The sequence below is a fragment of the Elephantulus edwardii genome, unplaced genomic scaffold (assembly GCF_000299155.1).
Source record: "Elephantulus edwardii isolate Elephantulus edwardi_28Jun2011 unplaced genomic scaffold, EleEdw1.0 scaffold00068, whole genome shotgun sequence".
Lineage (NCBI taxonomy): Eukaryota > Metazoa > Chordata > Mammalia > Macroscelidea > Macroscelididae > Elephantulus > Elephantulus edwardii.
The window spans coordinates 10,087,650-10,110,679 of NW_006399818.1; the positions used below are offsets into that span (position 1 = coordinate 10,087,650).

At 40.5% G+C, this 23,030-nt stretch overlaps 1 protein-coding gene across 4 annotated transcripts in view; it reads left to right on the forward strand.

Annotated features, from left to right (window-relative positions):
• ANO4 (anoctamin 4) overlaps positions 1-23,030 on the forward strand; it is a 678,878-nt gene that overhangs the window by 626,321 nt on the left and 29,527 nt on the right. For all 4 annotated transcript variants that reach the window (XM_006888526.1, XM_006888523.1, XM_006888525.1 and 1 more), the window contains 7 exons: positions 1,037-1,073; positions 3,946-4,057; positions 5,486-5,543; positions 6,190-6,287; positions 9,322-9,464; positions 17,900-18,052; positions 20,459-20,606. In XM_006888526.1, the coding sequence (XP_006888588.1) occupies positions 1,037-1,073; positions 3,946-4,057; positions 5,486-5,543; positions 6,190-6,287; positions 9,322-9,464; positions 17,900-18,052; positions 20,459-20,606 (749 nt within the window). The remainder of the gene's footprint in view (positions 1-1,036; positions 1,074-3,945; positions 4,058-5,485; positions 5,544-6,189; positions 6,288-9,321; positions 9,465-17,899; positions 18,053-20,458; positions 20,607-23,030) is intronic.

A 23,030-nucleotide genomic window follows, 5' to 3' on the forward strand; every position in this document is an offset into this window, starting at 1 on the left:
CTTGGTGAGCACATCCAGGGCAGCATCTGTTAGCTGAAATACATCAATTGGTATACCATCTATTCCTGGGGTCTTATTTTTTGCTATTTCCTTCAAAGCAGCTTGAATTTCTTCCTTCATCACCATATGCTCTTGCTCATATGTTGTTGGACGTTATGCTGAGTAATTTTAATATTGTTTAAATCAGTTTGACTGGGTGGGGGTTTTTTCTACTTTGTTTTGGAGCAAGCACTTGATTCTTTTCTCAATTTATATTCTTTTTTTAATCATATTTACCTTTTTTTTCCTTTTCTTGTTGCATACTGTCGAATCAGATCTGGCTGGCACAGGAGGAGATTGCTCCTCCTTCTCCAGCAGAGCATCTGGTGGATTCAAGTTATGCGCCTTCTGATTGAAGCACAGCTTCTTGCCACTAGTCCACCACAACTGCCTTCAATTTATATTCTGAGGAATTCTCCTGGAGATGGAATTATCCTGAACTAACTGTACACTCAAACTTTCCTGCACACACACACACACACACACACACACACATACACACACAAATACACACCCCCTCTTAGACCCATCCATTTACATTTACAAGCTGGATGGATGCTTTAGGGATGTGTATAATGCACTAATGAAAAATAGAATACATCAAACTCTGGGAGTGTCCAGTAATGTTCACTCATCTGATATTTATGAGTGCTATAATCACAAAAATAGAGCAGCCTATTAACAATAGGTTTTCAGACTCTTAGAGTTAGAATAGGGACTTGATGGGAACGCTGCTGGGCTGTGGGAGAGCTACGACTTACCCAGCATCACTTTGTAAGGAGTCAGCCTAGAACTACACAGTTATTCACCTCAAAATAAAAGTGATTTAAAAATCTGTATGACAGAAACTAGTACATGTCTTTCTTGCCTTGAATGGATACCATTGTTCAAAGGATTTTCAGTGATTAATCATGACTTGGTTACCTATTTCTGTTGTAACGATGCACTTCAGAGCATCTACAATTTTATAACTAAATACATGGAATTTCTTTTACAGCTCTATGAAAAAGTTGCACTTCTTCTGACAAATTTAGGTAAGTGGAACCCTTTTTAATTTCATGATACACTACTATGGTCTGAAAAAAAATGTCCTTTTGAAGATGCTGCAAAGAATTTAATTCAGAAAAGCTACTAAAAATAAATCCTGTCTTTATTGTGAAATGCATATGATACTTTATTCTTTGCCTTCAAAAGAACATGTTTTAAATATCTCGTGATTGGAGGATTTTTTTCCTCCCTCGCTACAGCTTTAAAACTTGCTACAAACACCAACTTTAACATGAGGTAATGTAATTTAAAGTAGATTTTCTCTTAATTCATACACACACCAAAAAAAAAATCACATAGCTGAATGTATATAAAGTATGATTTAGAAAAAAATTTCATTTTCTATTGACTAACAGTTTTTATTTAATTGAACTCTATCATGGCATATGAACTCCTTCGTGATATATAAAAACACATTAACATCAGTTATTTTGAGAACTTGAAATCATTTCCCAGACATGCAGGCAGGCAAGCCCTCAGTGACATTTATAGAAATTCATCTGGACACATCAGTCCTCCTAACAGCATTTTCTCTAACCCTATTAAGCACCAGAACAATCTAATCACCAGCTGTAAGCTGTACATTTACCACGTGTTCAGATTCAGAAATTGTTTCCATTTTATTAATAAGGTAAGCATATTTTGTAGTTGCTGCACGGTGTAAATGATTATTACTGTTGGCTGTTTACTGAAAGAGTAGAAGTTCAAGTCCACCCTAAGGCTTCTCAGAAGAAAATCCTGGTGATCCCCTCCCAGAAAACCAGCCAGTGAGCGAACTCTGCTCTGACACACACCTGACCACCATGAGGAGGCGTCTGCTCTGCAGGGGTTGGTTTTTCAGTTTTGGCCGTCTTCTCTTTGCTGTGTGAGGCAATTAATTACAGGCTCCTACACAATAGTTTTTCCATCTCCATCTGTTGAAACTACCAACAGCTTCATCTTACTTGGATCCACCGTCAACACCTTTGGCACCAGCAGTCAGGAAATCAGGAAACATACTGCACTGGGAAAGTCTCTAAATTATTGACATTGTAGTAATGTCAGTTGGACTAAGATGAGTCTGATTCAGGCCATGGTCTTTCCAATCATATGCTATGTAGCTGAGAGCTGGACAATGAATAGGGATAAGAGAGGAAGAATTGGTGCCTTTGAGCTGTGGTGTGGGAGAAGAGCACCGGACATCCCAGGGACAGACAAAAGAACAAACAAATATGTCTTGGAGACAGTGCAGCCTAAGTGCTCATTGGAGGCAAAGATGATAAAGCTTCACCTCATGTACTTTGGGCATGTTGCAAGGAGGGGCTGGCTATTCGTTGGAGAGGCGATATGATGCTTGGAAAGATAGAGGATCGGTGAAGGATCAGCAGACCCTCAACCAGGTTGATTGACACAGTGACTGCTGCAATGGGCTCTAGTGAGTCCGGAAGTATGAAGATGGCACAGGAAAAGGACAGGGTTCAGATCTTTTGTTCATAAAGTCATTATGGGTCATACTTGACAGCATCTAACATTAACAACATAACAACACATTACTTGTTTTAACTCATTCCCAAGTATACCTTACCTAGAAGGAAAACATGACCAAGTGTCCATATTTATAATTGTATAATAATAATTAACACTTTTTACTGTGCCCTTCTGTGTGCCAGCCACATTTATTATGTTCTTAAACATCATTGAAATAGTCCATCACCACCACTTCTTGCCCAAAAAAGTAGATTTTTGTCCCTGGAAATTGCCCTTTGACAAGCTGTGTCCTGTTTGTGAATGACCCGGGGTAGTATCCCCACCAGCATCTTTGACAGCCTGAACCAAGACCCCACTGGACCCAGACATTTCTCCTGAGAGCTGATTGTCGGCCCAGGAGACCTTCTTGGAGAACAGGATGTTGAGCAGCAGAAGGAAAGTACAAATCTACCCCTGAAAAGTCTTTTGTCCTCTGCCCTCGCCAGCCGCCCAGCCTCATTCTAAAATGAACATTTAGCTCATTCTTCATCAGGTTGTCTTTCTTTCCCACTTTCCTTCTCAAATATACTTCCAGGTTCTTGGTAAAGGAATCAGTGGGGTGAAATTTTAAATGAGCAATTTAAAGGTACTTTTAAGAAATGTGAAAGCATACAAAATGCTGTTCCACTAAACACATTATGTTGGGGGTTGTTGGAGGGGAGTGGCATCTGCTAGGGAAGGATTTGTGCATTTGACATGAGATTTCAACTTAGCTCTTTTATCTTGAGGACCAAATCTTGAGGTTCATTTCACTGTTTAAAGAGCATTTGTTTATGGAAATTGAAATGTAAGGACGTGAGATGTGAACCCCAACTAAGGTCAAGAAACTGTAAGACACAGGTGGGGCATGTCAGATGTAGAGTCAAAGCTCTAGAGATGAGATAATCTTCTGGGTCTTAGTCCATGAAGATGTAAAATAATGGGTGAAAAGCAAGGAGTGAACCATGCTGCACGCTGAGGCAGGGGTTTGAGTCCATCAGACCGAGTAGAATCTGCCATCGCAGATCAATAGAGATCATAAGAACTAACAGTAAATATGTCTCCACACAGACGTACTGCATCACAGAGGAGGAGCTAAAAAAAAAATATTAACACAGGGAGCCAGAACTAGAAGCCTAGTTCTCTCTGCTCCACGGGTCCTGAAACAGTAGAACATTCTGGATATTCAGTCCTCTCAGGAGCCCAAACCTCTGTTGGAACGTGTATGCAAGTTTGCAGATCCCCTGGGTAACCTCCCAGCACCCAGCACCCACTGGCCTTCTCAGGATGCCTCTCGCTCCCACACTGAGGGGGACGAGCCCCAAGAGGGGGATCCCATTCAGCCTCCAAACTCTGCTCCCCTTTTATCCACAGAACAGCCTCGCACAGAGTCCGAATGGGAGAACAGCTTCACCCTGAAAATGTTTCTTTTTCAGTTTGTCAATCTGAACAGCTCCACATTTTACATCGCGTTCTTCCTTGGAAGGTAAGACTCCGATCTTTCCACCCTTCACGAGGGCCGAACAGTGTTCAGGGGTCACTGACCAGAGGTCACAGAGAGGCCCCTCCACTAGAGTGAAAAAAACTCCAAGCAGTTGCCTCCTCTCCTTTCCAAATCATAAAGCCACCTCCTCCCATCCCACAGGAATAGCCCTGTGCACTCCAAAGTGCCTCTGTAGTGTTTACTACTAAGGAAAATAGTTGACATATATCGATGAGGGATTTAAAATGTTTCACTCTGTTTGATCCCGAGTTGGACACCTAGTTCTCCCACCTGTGTGAGCAGGTGATTTAAAGGAGAGGGTGGCCTGTAGCATGTCCCAGTTCCCTAACTTAAAAGAAGAGAGAAGTATATTTAAGACAGGAAATGGGATAGAAATAGCATGCCAGAGGAGATATGGTGGATTTGACATTCACCTGTGATGAGGAGAAGGAAGGATTCCTAGTGGAAATATCCCTGGATCATGATTACTGCTGGAAACATTTATGAGAAGATGGGAAACAGGAGAAGGCAAGGTATAGGATTTTGGTGACATAAGTACATATCACTAACAGCCTTAACATGGTATTTTAGTCAAATCCAGTCATGCACCAGTTAGTGTCCATGGTATATTCTGTGATATAGGATGCTACGTGATTTGGCTCTTGTGAAAATACCTTGTTATTTACCACATAAATGAGCAATCCTCAGATTATGAAAAAGTGCCATTCCTAATTCTGTCATTAAGTCAGGTTTGTATCTAAATCAACACAATTTGGTATAGTTCAGTTCATATGTAAGAGCAATTAGTCAAGCGTTTGTTGTAGTATACAGTGTACCTTTCTATGCATAAAAATTGTTAGAGACCCAGATATACTAAATTGCTCATCCTTCTCCCATGAAGCATTTTTAGTAGAATAATATTTTCATGTATATTCCAAAGTATCACCCATTCATTACTACAAACTATTTTTGTTCCAAAAATTTTTAATATAATAGGCTTCCTAGAGATTGGGACCACAGATGTATGTTTGTATAGTCAGATGTTGCATTAGTGAATGTGATGTGGTACATGACTGTAATTTAATTTTTTAAAAACACAGCTTTATAATTATCACTCGAAAAGTTCAGGATGTGCTTAAGTCCGGGCGTAAGCCTGCTGCTCGCAGGGGTCAGAGCTCTTGAGAATCAGCACAAAATGTTAGAAGTCACAGGATGTGGCGAGACCTAGCCTTTGTGATCCAAAGCCACATAGAAAGGCCAGATGAGAAAAATGTCCCCTGGAAAGTTCCAGAATATGTAGTCCTGACAGCTCCAAATGTTTCCTCATCCCTCAGACCTAAAAGTTAGTGTGCCACTGACTTATGTTGACTTATGATGTTTATAAGAAGGCTGCAGAATGCTAATGGTTTGTTTTTCTTGTGTGTGTTGAAGATTTACAGGACACCCAGGTGCCTACTTGAGGCTGATAAACAGGTGGAGGCTAGAAGAGGTCTGTATTCTCCCATCATTGCTTGTTTCCTGCAGACTTGCATTAAACTGCCTTAGGGCAATTTTGAACTGAATAGAAACCAGATACCCTCTCTATCTCTCCGTTGATCCTTTTTTAATTTGTTCATTATTGAACATTTTCTCCTCCCATCCCCTACCCTTCCCTTACCCCCTCCCAATGCCCCTCTTGTTCCAAACTGTTCTCATACATATAATATATAATAATATATGCCTTTCAAACAATTCTTCCCCTCATCTGTTCCAATGCAGTGATCCAATGCAATCTATCCACCACTTCCCCATTCCCTCTCCAACCTCCCTATGTCTGTCCAATTTTAGAACAGCAGTGCCATACAATATTTATCCTTTTGTGACTGAGATATTTCACTTAGCATAATATCCTCGAGGCTCCCCCCATGTTGTGTAATGTTTTACTATTTCATTGTTTTCCAATGCTGCATAAAAAAAAAGCCCTAAAGGAACCAGAGCCACAACTCAAATAGATGTATGCACATCTATGTATAGCTGTTTTATTCACAACAGCAAAGAGATGGAAGCAACCCAAGTGCCCATTAATAAACGAATGGATAAAACAATGATTGGTACATCCATTGATTCTTGCCTGTCTGTGTTTGCTTACCTCTCAGTGCCACCCCAGTGGATGCCTTATTGATCTCTGTATGCAAATGGGTATTATAATGGTGCTAAAGCAGACCTGGAATAATTTCATGGAACTTGGTTACCCGTAAGTACCTGAAATGTCTGTAATCGAGACATTGCTCATTGCTGGCTTTTCCAGGTGTGGCAAGTAAGAGAGGCAGTGCAGGCTCACCTGCTGCAGGTACGTGAAGCTAGGTGTTCATACTCAGATAACCAAAGTCAGTCTGAAAATAAGAAACACTGTCTCCTTGTATGACTTTACAAGTCATGGGAATGAAAATTCTCTGAGAAGTCTCTGTGTACTCTTAAAGGTGGGGGTTTTGTTGTTATGTGCCGTGACAGCAACCCTTGTCACTCGTTGTGATCCTATGTACAATAGCCCTGAAACCTATTCTATCCTCTGCCAACATTATTGTCTCTGACACAGCTACACTCACTACCCCAGTCACTGAATCAATCCATTTCTGAAACCTACTCTATCCTCTGCCAACATTAGTATCTCTAACACAACTACACTCATTACTCCAATCACTGAACCAATTCATCTCAGCCAAGGTCTTCCTCTCTTGCACTGTTCCTCCACCCTTCCAAGCATGATATCGCTCTCTAAGGACTAGTCCATCCTTGCCACATGTGGGGTACTATCTTGAAAAAACAAACACAACTTACTTTAAATTATGTCCCTGACCCTTTTATCCCTAGCATTACCTAGTCTCTAGCTATTTCAGACATAACCAGTTAGATCCCTAGACTCCTCGTCCTGGCTTATTTCTACATGACACCCCTTCTAGAAGTATAAATCAAGTGTGGTGGGATTTTTTTAAGCTACCTTAAATTTAGACTGCACTGAAAATCCCCTTATGGGAAGGAGGAAAATTAAGGATTCAAAAAAGAAGCCAAAGTGTTCCTAAGTCAGCGTATATTAACCAGCAAGAGTTAGACGCAGTGAGAACAGTGCATGTTAATACCAGAGGGCAAACACTGGTGTGGCCTGTGGAAGGAGAGCTAACCTTGAGTTCTGCTGTGTCTGCAGAGTTCTGCTCAGTTATGTTTGAAGGAGATGCAAGTCAGCAAGGCTGCTTTCCTTTCTGCATTAATTCCACACCTACCCAATTTGCATGTTAGCTCGCAGTCTGTGAAGTCAGAGAGCTCCAGGTTTCAGAGAGGTCCACTCAGTTGGAAAGAACTAGAACGGAGGTTGACTCTGGAGAGTCATCTGAAATCCAATGGCAGTAGTTCTGAATTCTTAAATGTATTTTTAGAAATCTTCTTCCAAGTGTTGGATCTTCCTGTGAAGTTATTTTAAATCAAGCAGAAAAAGAAGCATTCTATTCTATCTTTAAGTGTGATATGGACATAGAGCAAAATTGTGATGTGGATAGTTTGTCTTTGATACGCGCCCTCCCATTTCCTTTGCTTCCTGTGTTTCTGCATTTACATTCTCAGATAACCCACAGTTGCTTTCTTTGCCCCGTAAAGCACACTTAACTCCTCGCTCCCTTAACCCGCTCCCATACGTGAGATGCACTGCTGGGCACCACTAAGGACCATCCTCCTCACCTGTGCAAAAATACTTCATCATAGGAGTCAAAATACTCCATCATAGAAGTCAAAATACTGCATCATAGAAGTCAAAGCTCTTTCCCAACTCCAGGTATTGAGCTGGAGGCAACAGTATGCCAAGGAAGGACACATTTTTATGAGTCTGTAGGTCTCCTCAGGCCCATGGAGTCAGAATATACAAGTTCACATCCACTTGCTAAATTGCTCGTGCATCTTAAGTTAAGCCACAAAAGCCAAATCATTCTCTCCTCCAAATGTCTTGTTGTTGCCTTTGTACTAGGAGATTCATTTAAAAGTGTCTTCTGTCTTTAAGAAAATGCAGCCAGAATGCTTCTTGGAAGCAAAAAAGGTGACTTATTCTCTCCTACTTTGGGCATGTTACTAGCAAAGGCTGTTCCTTGGAAAAAGGGGCATCATGCTTAGAAAGTGGAAGGTCAGCAAAAAAAGAGGAAGACCCTCAATGAGATGGATAGCAGAGGCCCTGCACCAATGGACTCGAGGTGTCAGAAATGATAAGTATGGCACAGATAGGAAAGGGTTCGGGTCTGCTGTTCATAGAGTTGTCACGACTCTTACTCAGCGCTGTGGCACCTAACAACAACAATGACACATCCTTCTCACATGTGCAAGACTTTGGTGGTGGTGGTGTTGCTGATTGCCGTGGAGGCGAGCACAACTCACATCGACCCTATGAACAAAAGGACTGAAGCCTTTCTGTAACTATCATATGCAAGACTATTCATTAAATAGTTTCATGAACTATTACAATAAGCCCACCACTCTTCCCTGTTAAGGGACATCGTGCTTGGAAAGTAGAGGTTCAATTAAAGAGCAGAAGACCCTCTGTGAGATGGATTGACACAGTGACTCCAACAATGGGTTTATTATGTGTATGGACTTTGTAAATAAACCAGTATAAAATAAAACTTTTCTTTAAAAATGGAAAAAAAATAAAGAACATAGTGGGTATTGTGAGCACGCAGAATAGGACAAGGGATCCTATATAGGGTTGCTCTGAATAAGAGATGGCTTGACGACACCTACCACTAATACCACCACCACCACCGCTATTCCCTACATTCCTTCCCTTTCTCCATGGTGCATATATAACATTCCATTTTTATATGATCTCTCTAGCTTTAGGTATTATACTTTTTGGCTATTTTCCTAGAGATAATGTTGTTAGCTAACAATTCTGTAAGGAATATGTTGGTGGCTAGCGACACAGGATAGGTCAGTGATGGTGGATCAAGGTGGTGGGAGCCCGGTGACAAAGTGTAAATATAGGAACAAAACCAAATGGAAGGCTTTTTCTCTTCTGTTGACCTTAACTATTAGTATTTTCCTAAACGTTATTTTGTTTTCCTACCAAAAAATAAGCCCATCAGCCACAGGTACTCACTGTTGTTGACTTCTAAATCTGAAGCTTTACCTGCTTGTTTGTCTGTCCTGAATTTAAAAAGCAAAACAAAACAAAACTATGACTCTAAATTCTATCTGTTTCTGATGACTTCAAGTCTTACATCTTTTTTAAAGCGTTGCTCTTGTTTGTGCAGGTTAATCCAGAATTGGTGGACTAGAAGGAAAGTGAGACAAGAACATGGCCCAGAAAGAAAAGTCAGTTTCCCACAGTGGGAGAAGGACTACAACCTCCAGCCGATGAATGCCTATGGACTCTTCGACGAATACTTAGAAATGAGTATGAAAGTTTTCTCCTTTATCCTGCTAATTGTAGATACAAATGAGCCTATAGTCAACTAGACACACGTCAAGTATCACAAAAGCCCTCGGTGTGGAGACTCCTCAGTGAAATACAAAGGAGGCATTTTCTTGTTTAGGGGGTGGTGGTGGTAAATTTTTAAATTATTTTTATTATTAATTTTAATGAGAGTTTACAGAGACTTTGGATTTCCATTCATTCATTGTTGCATTTTTCTCCCTGCTTACCCCTCCCCCACAGGTCACTCTTCTCTTTGAAAAGTAAAAGAAAAAATTTTTCATTGTTATACCATCCCTACCCTCAGGTCCACTCCACTATGCAGCCTTCACTCTGGACTCCTGTCATGACACTAACACCTAATCACATATCCCTTTTAAATAGTTCTCTCCCTCATTTGTTTCAAAGCATTCAGTCAATAAGCATGTTGCCAAGGGCCTACCCACTGCAAATTCTCATGACATTGTGCCTACGTAAGTTACCAGAAAACACAACTGAGTTGAAAAACTTGGTAAACCATAGAAAAAGGAAGCATCATGGCATGGTGGACACAAATCGTTCACCAGATAGTTATTGAACCAGGCAGTTATGTGCCAGGTATACTATGATTAGAACCAGAGAAGAAGGGGAAAAAAGATAAGGTACAATTTCTACTATCAATGAGTGCCTGTTGTGTTTTTATTATGTGCCATCGAGTCGCCTGTGATTCACAGCGACCCTATGTATACAAGCTCTGAACCCTATCCTGAGCCAATCTAGCTAGTGGAAAAAAGAGCTGTAAATTGTTACAGATGCTCTGATATAAATCTATAGGAATTATAGTGAGAATGGGAATTTTTATAGAGAATGGGATAGCAGGAAGCTATATTTACTTTAAACTGCACAATTATGTTGGTCTGAAGACTAAGGTGCGCCTGATTCAGGCCATAGTCTTTGCAATTACTTGCTATGCATAAGAAAGCTGGACAATGACTAGAAGGAGAATTGATGCCTTTGAGCTGTGGCGCTGGAGAAGAGTATTGAATATACTGTATACTGCTAAGAGAACAAACAGGTTCTTCCTAGAGAGGGTGAGACCAGGCTGCTCCTTGGAGGCAAGAATTCTGAAGCTTCGTCTAAATACTTTGGACATGTTGCAAGGCTGGACCAGTCCTTGGAGAGGGACATTATGCTTGGGAGGGTGGAGGAAAAGGACAAGAGAGGAAGACCCTTAATGACATGGACTGATTTGGTGACTGGGGTAATAGGGGTAGGTGTGTCAGAGACAATAATGTTGGCACAGGATAGAGCAGGGTTTAGGGCTATTTTACATAGGGTTGTTATGAGTTACAGGTGACTCAACAGCAAATAACAACACCCACACTTAGATTTAATGAGTAAGATTTCTGTAAAATCAAACCCATACAATTTATTTTAATGTGTATTTAAGAACATGGACTTTGAAAAGAGATTAAAACAAACAAGCAAACAAAAATAACTTGCTGTCATCTGTCAAGTTAAGTCCAATTTATTGCCACTACAGAATGAAATTATGTTCCTCACGGTATCAATGGCTGAGTTTTCAAAAGTTGACCACCAGATCTTACAAGGTGCCTCTGGGTGGACTTGAACGTCTAACTTTTGAGTTAGCAGCCAAATGTGTTGAACTGTTTGCACCACCCAAGAGAGTCCAAAAGCAGATTACCTGGGTTCACATCTCAGCCCAGTCACTTACTGACTGTGGAATACTGAGCAATTGGTCATTTAGCCTCTTGTCTTAACTCTCCATCTCAAAAGTAAGAATAATAATAAGTGTCATTACTTCATAGAGTATTTGTATAGACTTATGGAGTTAATATGTGGAAAGGGGTTCGAATAGTACCATAGTAAGCACTGATGTGTGTCAGCTGGCTTAGTATTATGATGTCCTACTCTGTCTCCCATGAGAAGCAGGGAATCCACAATATCTTTTTGTAAGCTAATAAAACCCCCTGGAAGATACATTGAGTGTGTATATCTTTTTTTCTTTTCTTTTTAATGTGTTAAGCTCTGCAAAAGAGGGGTGGCAAACACATTAATTACTCCTGAAGGAAACAGTGTTTTCTAGACAAGTCTGGAAGTTAAGGGAATAGTATAACCAATGTGCAATATTTCTTAGGTTGCTTTGGTCCTCGGTATCTACTAATGTTTGGAGAAATTCAATTACAGAATGGCAGAAAGCTATAACTTGGAGAAGAAATCAATCTGGGCATTAATAATAAGACTTAATAAAGGGAATTCATTAAGCAAACTAACCACTTTGAGGTCTCTTAATGGACTCTTCTCCCCCAAAGAAGGAAATGAATAATAATATTGGTATATTGAGTTTCTGAAAAGAAGTTTTTATGTGGCTAAGGTTGGGAGTCCTCCAAACTTTGCAGTATCTTTGCAGCATGAAACAAATCTCAGAAGCACCACAAGACTAGGATCTTGAATGTTTGCTTCTGGTTTTGTTAATTTCTTAATGATTTCCCTGGTTTGCAATTTTTTTAATTGAATTATAGTATATAGAGGGATAAAAATGTACAGATTAATGAATCTTCACAGATTAATGCAGTAGTCAGAATCTTTTTCTATCTAGCCTGCTGTTTTCATAAAGGGTTTTGGGGAACATAGAAAAAGAGCAAGAACTGCATGGGAATGGCCATATCTGACCTCTGCTAAGTCCACAAAAGGGGAACTATCCTCACTAACAACATCCACACACACAAAAAAACAAAACCCATTTACCATGAAGTCAGACATGTCCCCCACACTCCTGTGCCTCCTTCCACTAATTCTAGCACCAATCTTGCTGCTCTGCTGGGTTCAAAATCTATTGCAATAGCTCTCAGACCACATGGAATCATACTCACTATTATGGGGTTTATTAGGGAAGCTAACAGGATACAATGTCAGCTGGTGACAGGATACAATTTCTCCATAAAAACAACTTTTGAAGCATGCTCACAAGCCCTTCAGCCTCATAGCTTTAGGGCAGTGTTACAAAAAGTTTAGTCCTGCCAATTATAGTTCTCCCCACCCACCCCATCACACCCCTAGTCCTCCAGCAAACTTTGGAGAAAGCTTGTAGCTCTGGTTATATTAGGTAGCAGTTGTAAGGTCAGTTCTGTCTCAGTCAAGGCTCTGGTTCTCTGCTGCAGTTGCTGCTGCTGCTTTCCTGTAAGTCTGACTTGTGCAAAGAATCTCTGGCCCCAAAAAGCATGCTGTACTCTACTTCTTCTTAGCTGGTGGTGAGATTCTCAAATTCTGCTAGTAAATCTGCTCAATTTAATGGCAAGACTAGCCAGTCCTCTTGTGGATAAACTTAACATGACTTTATGCATAATCCTGGCTATCATCATGGCAAAGTCAAAGTCAATGGCCAGGAAAGCCATTTTTAACAAGAAACCCTTAACACCACAGCACACAGCATTCTCATTAATGCACATATTGTCTGTGGCTGCCCTGGAGTCACTAGGTGGGTTACATTGTTCAACACACTTGTTGTCTAACGGAAAGAGGTTGGAGGTTTGAATCTACCCAGAGGCGCCTTGGAAGACTACACTCTATTTCTGACAAGTCACTGAAAATTCTATGAACTATGGTTCTACTTAGACACACTTGGGGGTCACCATGAATTAGAATCAACTTGGAAAGAGCTGATTAGTGGCTGCTTTTGCCCTCCTGCAGCAAAACTGAGTAACAGACAGAATATATGACTCCTGAAGCCTCAAATGTCTACTTTTTGGCCTTTAACAAATAGTCTGTGTTCTGTAAGCTAGATAAAAAAATAGGATATGTCATAGTTAAAAGAGGTTCTTTCACCTCCTTTGATAGTCATACATCCTCCCTTAATTTTTCCTTGCTTATATCTTCATATAAATGGAGTTGAACAATATGTACTTCTTTTAAAATGTCCACTTTCTATCATGTTTTAATATTTTCCTATGCTCCTACAGGTAGTAGGACTTGGTTAAGTGTGTAGTATTCTTGAGAAGCCCTGTTGGTTCAGTGATGAAGTAATTCCTCAACTGTTAGGTGAAAGGTTGATGACTTTGAACCGACCAGCTGTTCCTCAGGAGAAATATGTGGCAATCTGCTTCCAAAAATATTTAAAGCCTAAGAAATGGCATAGTCCTAGAGTGTTTCTTTGAGAAGCAACCTGATAGTTTAGTTTGGGGATCTTTACACTATTCCTAGAATATGAACCTCAAGCAAAATTATGAAATATGCAGTTTGCCTTTTAATAGCCACGCCTATATTTCCTTTCATTCACATACTTTGTAGCATTCCTATCTTTTTTTCAGCTTTCTCTTGTGCCCCAAAACACACAGACATGTGTCCCCAAATCCACCAACTCTCGCTCATCTAGTAAAAATGTACTTCTGAGCACTGGTTTCTAATTTAATTCTTCATCAGTTAGAGGTTATCCTTTGTGTTAATTTATATCTTTAATATTTGTTGATATTTCCTTTATGACTCTACATACTGTTATTTTTTATTATACAGTGTCTATTTTTGTTTACTGTCTGAAGTGCAGTCTGAAGATGTTGAATATAATGTTCTATGCCAGTCGTGTAATACTGGACAGTTATGTTCTTCGAGTATTCTGTGTTCTTACTTTTTCTATTTTATCTACTATTTACTGAAAATGATGTGGTAAGTCCCCAACTGCAATGGCAGACTTATCTTTTAGTTCCCTCAGCTTTTCCTTTATATATTTTGAAACTGTGTTTATTAAATGCAATTTAGGAGTATGCTAGCTTATGTTTAAACTTCCCTTTTATCATTGTTGGACATTAGCATTGACATGTAGAGTTAGTCTTTATTGGTAATAATATAACATTTTGAAGATGTGGTAGGTAGGTAGGTAGGTAGGTAGATGACTAAACCACTCATTTTACAACCTTCCAAAGAACAGTACTTTCAGGATTGGAAACATAGACATCCACTACATTCTCAACCAAAACCCAAAAGGTCAATGCCAAAGACCCACAAATCAGATGTAGATCAAGCTTTAAAAGAAATGCAACCGAGCACCTATCTTAGGTCTTGATTGTACTGAAGTCATCCTCTCTTTCTCTGTCTTTTGGCAAAATGAACAATATTTTTCTAGTTAAAAACAGAACGTCATGGAAACATTTGCTTATAGGAATAGATATTAAGTAATTTAGACTATAGGCAAAGATGCAGACATATATAACCATTTAAACTGTAAAACCAATTTTTAGTTCATTTTTATGGTTGTTATTTGTAGGTATCATCAAATTAAGTAAGACTTATAGGGACAGTACTTACAACAGAACAGAATCCTATCCTATCCTACCCTACCCTACCCTACCCTACCCTACCCTACCCTATCCTATCCTACCCTACCCTAACCTATCCTACCTATCCTATCCTACCCTATCCTTTTCTAGCCTATCCCATCCCATCCTATCCTGTGCCATCATCATCATTTCTGACATACTTTAGTCCATTGCTGATGTTACTGTGTTAATCCATCTCATTGGGGATCTTCCGCTCTTTTGTTGACCCTCTACCTTCCCAAGCATGATATCCCTTGCCAAGGAATAGCTTCTCCTAGCAACATCCCCAAATTGTGAGAGAGGAAGCTTTGCCATCATTGCCTCCAAGGAGCTCTCTGGCTGTACCTTCTCCAAAACTTACCTGTTCATTCTTTTGCCAGTCTGTGGAATATTCAGCACTCTTCTCCAACAACACAGCTCAAAGGCATCAATTCTCCTCCTGTCATCCTTATTCTTTTTCCAGCTATCAGACACATAGTAAGTGATGGGGAAAAAAACCATGGACTGAATCAGATGCACCTTAGTCTTCAAGCTGACATCACTGCTCCTCAGTATTTTGGAGAGGTCCTTGACAGCAGACTTGTCCAGAGCAATATGTCTCCATATCTTCTGACCGCTGGTACCAAGAGTCTTGATTGTGGATCCAAGTAAAATGAAATTATTAATAGGTTCAATCCTTTCTCTGTCGATGATGATGTTGCTTATTGGTCCAATGGTGAGAATTTTTGTCTTCGGAAGGTTAAGATGTTATTCAATCCATACTGAAACTGTAGTCCTTGTTCTGATGACTGCCTCCTGGTCTAAGTATAGGTTTCACATAAGCACAATCAAGTATTCTGGGATTCCCTTCTTCTCAGTGTTAGCCACAGTTTGTTGTGATCCACACCGTCAAATACTGTTACATAGTGAATGAAACACATAGACAGTCTTCTGTAGGTGTAGAATAAACAACAGCTACCAATAAATTAAATAAGTTTTCTTTTTGCATTGAAACTTGGAATTACTTTCCTTAGAAGCTCAATCTTACAGAACTATCCTTTAGTGAGTAATTTTCTTTCTGCCTATAACATCCAGTACTTTTTCTTTTTCACCTCCAGTCTCCTGGTGATTATAAGCTTTATCTCTGCCAATTTTCTTTCCACTTGATAGTTTTACTTAGGTTTCCTGACCTTTCTTCATTGTAATTACATGCAAATTACTGAGTAAGCCATTATTTGGTTCCTTATCTTTTTAGTACCTTCTATATTTAAACCATTATAGCCAGCATATAGAACTTTTAAAAAAGAAGTCATGATTTCTGCCTTTATGATGACCAAAGCAGTAGATAAAAGGCAGGCAACATCAAAACAAAAGAAAAGAAGTTATTTGTTTGGAGATGTAAGCAGTTGAGGGAGGTAAGGAGGAACAAATAATTTTCAATTAAGACAGGCTCCAGAAGAGGGCACATGTGAGCTTTGTTTTGAAGGAAGAATAGTATTTTATCAGAGAATAGAATTGAAAGAGAGAAAGGAAGGGAGAGGAAGAAGGGAGGCGAGAGGAGAGAATATAGTATTATCAGGGAGCTCTGATGACCTAGTGGTAAGAAACTGCGCTGCAAACCCAAAAGCATATGGTTCAAATCCACCAGGTGTTCTGCTGGAGAAGACTATGCGATCTCCTCCCGTGCAATGAACAGCCTCTGAAAACCTGCTGGAAGGTTAGCTATGAGTCAGTCCTGAATCGCTGGCACAATACAACAGAATTAACAGACATGCTAATAAGGCACACAATTTTAATCGATCCACTGCTCCATGGGAGAAGGTTGGGCAGTCTCCTCCTGTGCAGTTTACCGCCTCTGAAAACCCACTAGAGGGTCACCTCTGGGTCAATTCCAACTCGATGATGGCAGAAAACAGCAACAAGACTATAAAAAGGCACCTTGAAATGATTTTGTAAATCACTACCTAACTTGGGAGGGACTGGAGAGCATTATACAAAGTGAATTAACTCAGTCCTATAAGAACAAATACTGTATAAGGCCATTATTGTAAAGCATGTATGAGGATCGAAGTCGGGGGAGGGGGAGCAGAAGGGTGAGGATGGGCAGAGCGGGGGGGTGGGGGGAGTTAATTATAGGGTGGCACAATTTGATGGGGGAAGAGAGGGATGTGTAAAGAAAATGGGAAAGACCCAGTGTGAAAAACAATGTATACAAACTTTCTAAGTAAACCAGTATAAAATAAAAATTAAAAAAAAAAAAGAAGAGGACACTTTGGCCGGGTGGTTGTTAATATATCAGGCAGCAAGCTGAAAGTTCAGCAGTTTGAATCCACCAGTCACTCCGTGGGAGAAAGATGGATAGTTCTCTGCCAGTAACAAAGGCTGCTGTCTTAACTATTTTAATCTGCCTGTGATGAGAGAAAGATGGGACCCTGCCTCTCATTATCATTTACAACCTTGGGTTGCTATGAGTTCAATGGCAGTGAGTGAGTCAGACCCTGTAGACTTCCAAATCCAACCCACCGAATTGGTTTGGACTCATAGTGACCCTCCATTGACTTCTGAAGTTCTAAATCAGAAATGAAGTCTAGTATGTCTCACTGTTTGCTGAGTCAGTTCCGACTTCTAGTGAGTGACCTTCCATCTGGTTTCTGGGATGATAAATCTTAATGGAAGGCAATTACCCTCTTCCTCCCACACTGATGTGTTCAAACAACCAGAGACATCAGCCTCTGATTAGCAGAGCCACAGGCTACCCATTATTCCTCCAAAGCCCCTCTGCACATGAGGGAGGCATCATGTCTGGGCACAAAGTTTGGTGGTTTGTTTAATCACAAAAACTCCAACTCATTGCCATCAAGTTGGAGCTGACCCATAACCAACCCGCCCAGTGTGTTTTCAGAGACTAATTTGCATGCGAGGAGACTGCCCATTCACCATCTTCCATGGAGCCACTGGTGGATTTGAATTACGAGACTCACCATCCTTGAGTTGGCCTCACGGCTTCCCACCCACTGAGCCACCAGAGTTCCTGAAAGTTTGCTGTAAATAGTTTCTTGAGAACCTGTTGGAAACAGCAGTGGAAACACAACCCTGTTTTCTTTCCCTTTTTTTTTTTTCTTTCTCTAGTCCTTCAGTTTGGATTCACAACTATCTTTGTGGCAGCTTTTCCCCTAGCACCACTTCTGGCCTTACTGAATAACATCATTGAAATCCGACTCGATGCTTACAAGTTCGTCACACAGTGGAGGCGACCTTTAGCGTCAAGGGCCAAAGACATAGGTAAGTTGGATTGAATGTGAGTTGTAAAAGATAGTAACCATCTGGCTGATGAAATAGAGACACCCACCAATTTTAGATTGTAACTTAGGGCGCTCCTGTAAGGTTATTCGACTGGTTCTTGGAGGGGAAAGAACAATCATGTTAACTTTAAGCAATATTATAAAAAAAGTAAAAGTAACTGTTTGGAAATTGATCATTTCCAGTGCTGGAACATTTGCATTTAACCCTTTCATAGCTCATGGGGATTATGCAGCCCTCCAACCTTTTTATCTTCTTTTTTTCGGGGGGAACTTCTATCCCAGTTGTAGCCCATACTTCCGATGGCAGTGAATTTGGATATCTGGATGGCTCTAAAGAAACTGGCCTTACTTCACCAATCCTACTACCACAGTCCAGTTGGTACATAAATGTACCACATGTTACCATTGTTGTTGTGGTTGTTAGGTGCTGTTGAGTACCATTCATAGTGACCCTATGAACAAAAGATCTGAACCCTGTTCTATCCTGTGCCATCCTCACACTTCCTGACATACAAGAGGCCATTTCAGCAGTCACTGTGTCAATCCACACAGTGAAAGGTCTTCCTCTCTTTTACCTACCTTCCACTCTCCCCAGCATCATGTCCTTCTCCAAGGAATAGCCCCTCCTGGCAACGCCCAAAGTATGTGAGGTGAAACCTCATCTTTCTTGCCTCCAAAGAGCACTCTGGTACACCCTCTCCTAAACATATCTGTTTGTTGTCTTGGCTGTCCATGGGATATTCAGTGCCCTTCTCCAATACCACATCTCAGAGGCATCGATTCTTTTTCTGTAATCCTATTCATTGTCCAACTCTCAGATGCATAGCAAGTCATAGGAAAGACTATGGCCTGAATCAGATGCACATTGGTCTTCAAACAAACATCATTACTCCTCAATAATTAGGAGATGTATTATTAAAATTCATATTATCTCAGGAAAAATAAAATTTGCCTTGATTTCAGCACGCCTTCCATTAATGAAAACCTGGCATCAACAAAACATTTAAAGCAGAAAATAATTCCTAAGAAAAGGGTTAAATATATATGGTGATTATTATTTTAATACTATATAAAGCATGGGGTTTTACGTGTTTTATTTTTAAAGTAGACATTCCATTGGCTTGACTCTGTTTTGTTCTTCCCTGAATGATTGTGTGAATCTCAAGGAGTGTGATCTAGATTTTTCCATCCACAACAGTGACCTTTGCCTTGACCAGCAATGCTGGATTACATTAGGTACTTTCTTATTCAGTTAACAGTTCTGCATCAGTTATCCAGCAGAGCAAGCATTCAGATAGTGTGTGTGTGTGTGGAAGAGGATTGAATTTGGATTTTCTTGCCTCTGTGTGGCCTTGTAACCTTCAAAAGAAGCAAATATCCCTTTAATGAGCACCTGCTCACTACCTGAATGAGGAACTGAGCCTGCAGAGAAGAACAAGACCCCGCTTGTGCTCTCAAAGAGTCCCAGCCTGGTGTCATGTTTAATGAGCACAGTATGTACCTGGATTACGAGGTGGTGTTTTAGAGCCTTGTCATGAACAAGAACTCCCTGACTTAATTCTGTCTTACCCTAACTTAGTTAAATTGTGACCATTGGCACTGGTACAGAAATGCCTTCAGTGACAGGGCTTGGGAGTTATAAAATCTTACCCCTCATTTCAAGTCCTGGTACAGGTAATCCCTAATTTAAGACATATTCAAATTACAAGAACAGACCATTAGTAATATACAATACATACAATAGTGAAGCACATAAAAAGACAGTGTGGACAGTTCTTACTCATTTTCTGGCTGGAAATACCATCCCCTTTTATTAGGAAAAGCAGATGACCCATAACCTTCCCCAGGGAATTATTACTGTAATTGATACAATACCCACATTGTGCATTTTTTAAGGACTTGACTTTTTTATGTGTTAAAATAGGTAATATTTGCAACCCCTGAAGACAAAGATTGATTTCATAAAGATACTGTTAGTATAGGAAGCTCTAATGGCTTAGTGGTAAGAAGCTGAACTGCAATTACAAAGGCACATGGTTCAAATCCACCACTTGCTCCACGGGGAACGATGGGCAGTCTCCTTCTGTGTGATTAACTGCCTCTGAAAACCTACTGGAGGGTCAGCTATGGGTTGTTTCTGACTCAACAGCCACAAAAACAGTGAGAGTAAAAGGAAATAATAGTGGAAAAAAGTCAGTGAGATATTAAACTTCTGTCAGAATAGATTTGCGGAGGAGCCATCAGACAAGAGTCCCCATCATAAGAAGGGTCTCTCTGTAGCTGAGAAAATAAAAGGAAAGCACTATTGGAAATTAGTTGATCTAGTTGTCATTCACTACTTCTGCTCCAATGTCTGGAACTAATGTAACTGTTTCTCTTTGAATAGGAATCTGGTATGGAATTCTTGAAGGTATTGGAATTCTCTCGGTGATTACAAACGCATTTGTCATAGCGATAACATCTGACTTTATCCCTCGCTTGGTGTACGCTTATAAGTATGGACCTTGTGCAGGTCAAGGAGAAGCTGGGCAAAAGTAAGTTTCTCGCAAAACCATCATGAAGCCTCAATCTTCTAGACATTGTAGGATGGTTGGGAACTTAAATCAGAAACTTTGGGGTGTGGGAGACACGAACCCAAGATTAGATGGTGTGTGATGGGAAGAAGATAATTATGTAGTAACAATGTCAGCCAAAACTGACTTACTGAGAAGAGTAATCAAGCAAGCCTGACAGATTTTTAGATGAAACTCAATGTAAGACTGTTAGTCAACCATTCTCTCTGGTTCATGTCATCCATGACTTGAGAAATGTGTTATGCTGATATGTTGTACATGATAAACTCTAAACGTATGTATTTTTCAATGAGTTTGTAAATGACAGTTATAATCTGATTCATCTTATGTTGTAAACTATGGAAGTGTTATTATAGGACCTAGACTACCATGGACTAGATGCTATCTTGTTTTCATTGTTAGGTGCCATTGAGTTAACTACAATTCCTTGTGACCCAGCGAAACACGGATCTGAACCTTGGCCTGTCCTGCACCATTCTCACCATCTTTGATACGCTTGAATGCTTTGTTGCACTCTCTCTATCCATCCATATTGTTGAAGGTCTTCCTCTCTCTTTCTCTTACCTCCTTTCCCAGCATGATGTCCTTTTGCAAGGACTGACCCCTCATGACCATATGCCCAAAGTATATGAGAAGAATTTTACCATCCTTGCTTCTAAGGAGAAAACCTAGGTCTCATAGACAAAAGAAGACTAAGGTGCACCTACCTGATTCAGGCCATGGTCTTTTCAGTCACCCACTATGCATCAGAGACCTGGACAGTGAATAAAGATGACGGAAGAAGAGTTGAAGAGCCTTTGAACGGTGGTGGTGGAGAAGAGTACTGAATATTGCACGGACTGCCAAAAGAACAAACAGATATGGCTTGGAGAAAGTGTAGCTAGAGCGCTTCTTGGAGACAAAGATGAGAAGCCTTGTCTCACATATTTTTTGCTAGGAGAACAGTGTTACTAGAAGAGTTTGTTCTTTGGAGAGGGACAGCATGCTTAGAAAGGTGAAGGGGCAGTGAAAGAGAGGAAGACCCTCAGCCAGATGGATTGACAGTGACCACAGCAGTGGGCTTGAGTGTGTCAGAGGTTGTGAGGACGGCACAGGACAGGGGAGGAGTCAGGTCTGTTGTTCAGAGAGTTACTATGAGTTATACTCAACAGCACCTAACAACAGCAAGAACATAGATAGATGCTAAATATTTGTGAAATAAGAAAATGAATGAGTCTTCTATGGCTGTGGACTTCACCAGTGCCCCGTTAGCTAAACCTGCTGTAGACCCTCATCTCAATCATTCACAAAGGATCAGTGCACTTTTAGGATATATAAAAGATGTTCCCACAGACTATAAAATGTTCGCAGCCTTCATCTTAACATCCTGGGGGAAAGCCAACACCCTTAACATACTTTCAGAGGAGAAAAATCCCTACTTGCTAAAGTCAAAATAATGAAATTCTGATTATGGTATTTAAGTGTCTGACGGTTGGAATGATTGTGTCTGGAGAGATAGGATCATCACAGTGCCCCAGAAGACATCCTGTCATAATCACAGGATCATCCTAGTTCCATGAAAGTTTTCCTGCAACTATATTCATATGAGCAGCCCTGCACCCTTGGTTACCATGCTGAGCCAAACGAATTTGTCCCTTCAACCACTGTAATTCAGTCAACCCCAGTGAGTAGAGTGCCAGCAAATACAAGATACCATTCAGGTCAGCTCAGTTCATGTGGCTTGCATCCAAATTCATTATTAATCCCACATAAATCACTAAAGCATGGATAATTGAGCTTGTAGAAGCTTTTTAAAATGTGTTTACTAGAATAACAATGGACCCATTAAACTCTAATTATCTGGCAGCTTAATGTAACCATGTTATTGTTGGGTGCCACTGAGTTGGAGCTCTGGTGGCCTAGTGGCAAGAAGCTGTGCTGCAATCCCAAAGGCACTCAGTTCAAATCCACCAGCTCCTCTGCAGGAGAAGGACGGGCACTCTCCTCCTGTGCAATTTACTGCTTCTGAAAACCTGCTCGAGAGCCAGCTATGAGTTGGTTCTGGCTCAAGGGCAAACAATCACATGTACAAAATACAAAACACAGCACCTCTTCAGAGTCACTGCTGCGCTTGAAGCCATTGTTGCAGCCTTGGGTCTATCTCACTGACGCTCTTCCTCGTTTTGAATGATCTAGTTACTCATGTGTGGTGACCTTCTCAGGGACTGGCCTCTTCCCACAACATGTCCACAGGACATGAGACAGTCTCGATGTCCTCACATCTAAGAAACATTCTAGCCGTACTCCTTCTAAGACAGATTTGTTTGTTCTTTCGACAGACCACATCTATTTCTTATTCTTCACCAGTACCACAGTTCAAAGACTTCACTTCTTTGCTCTTCCTTA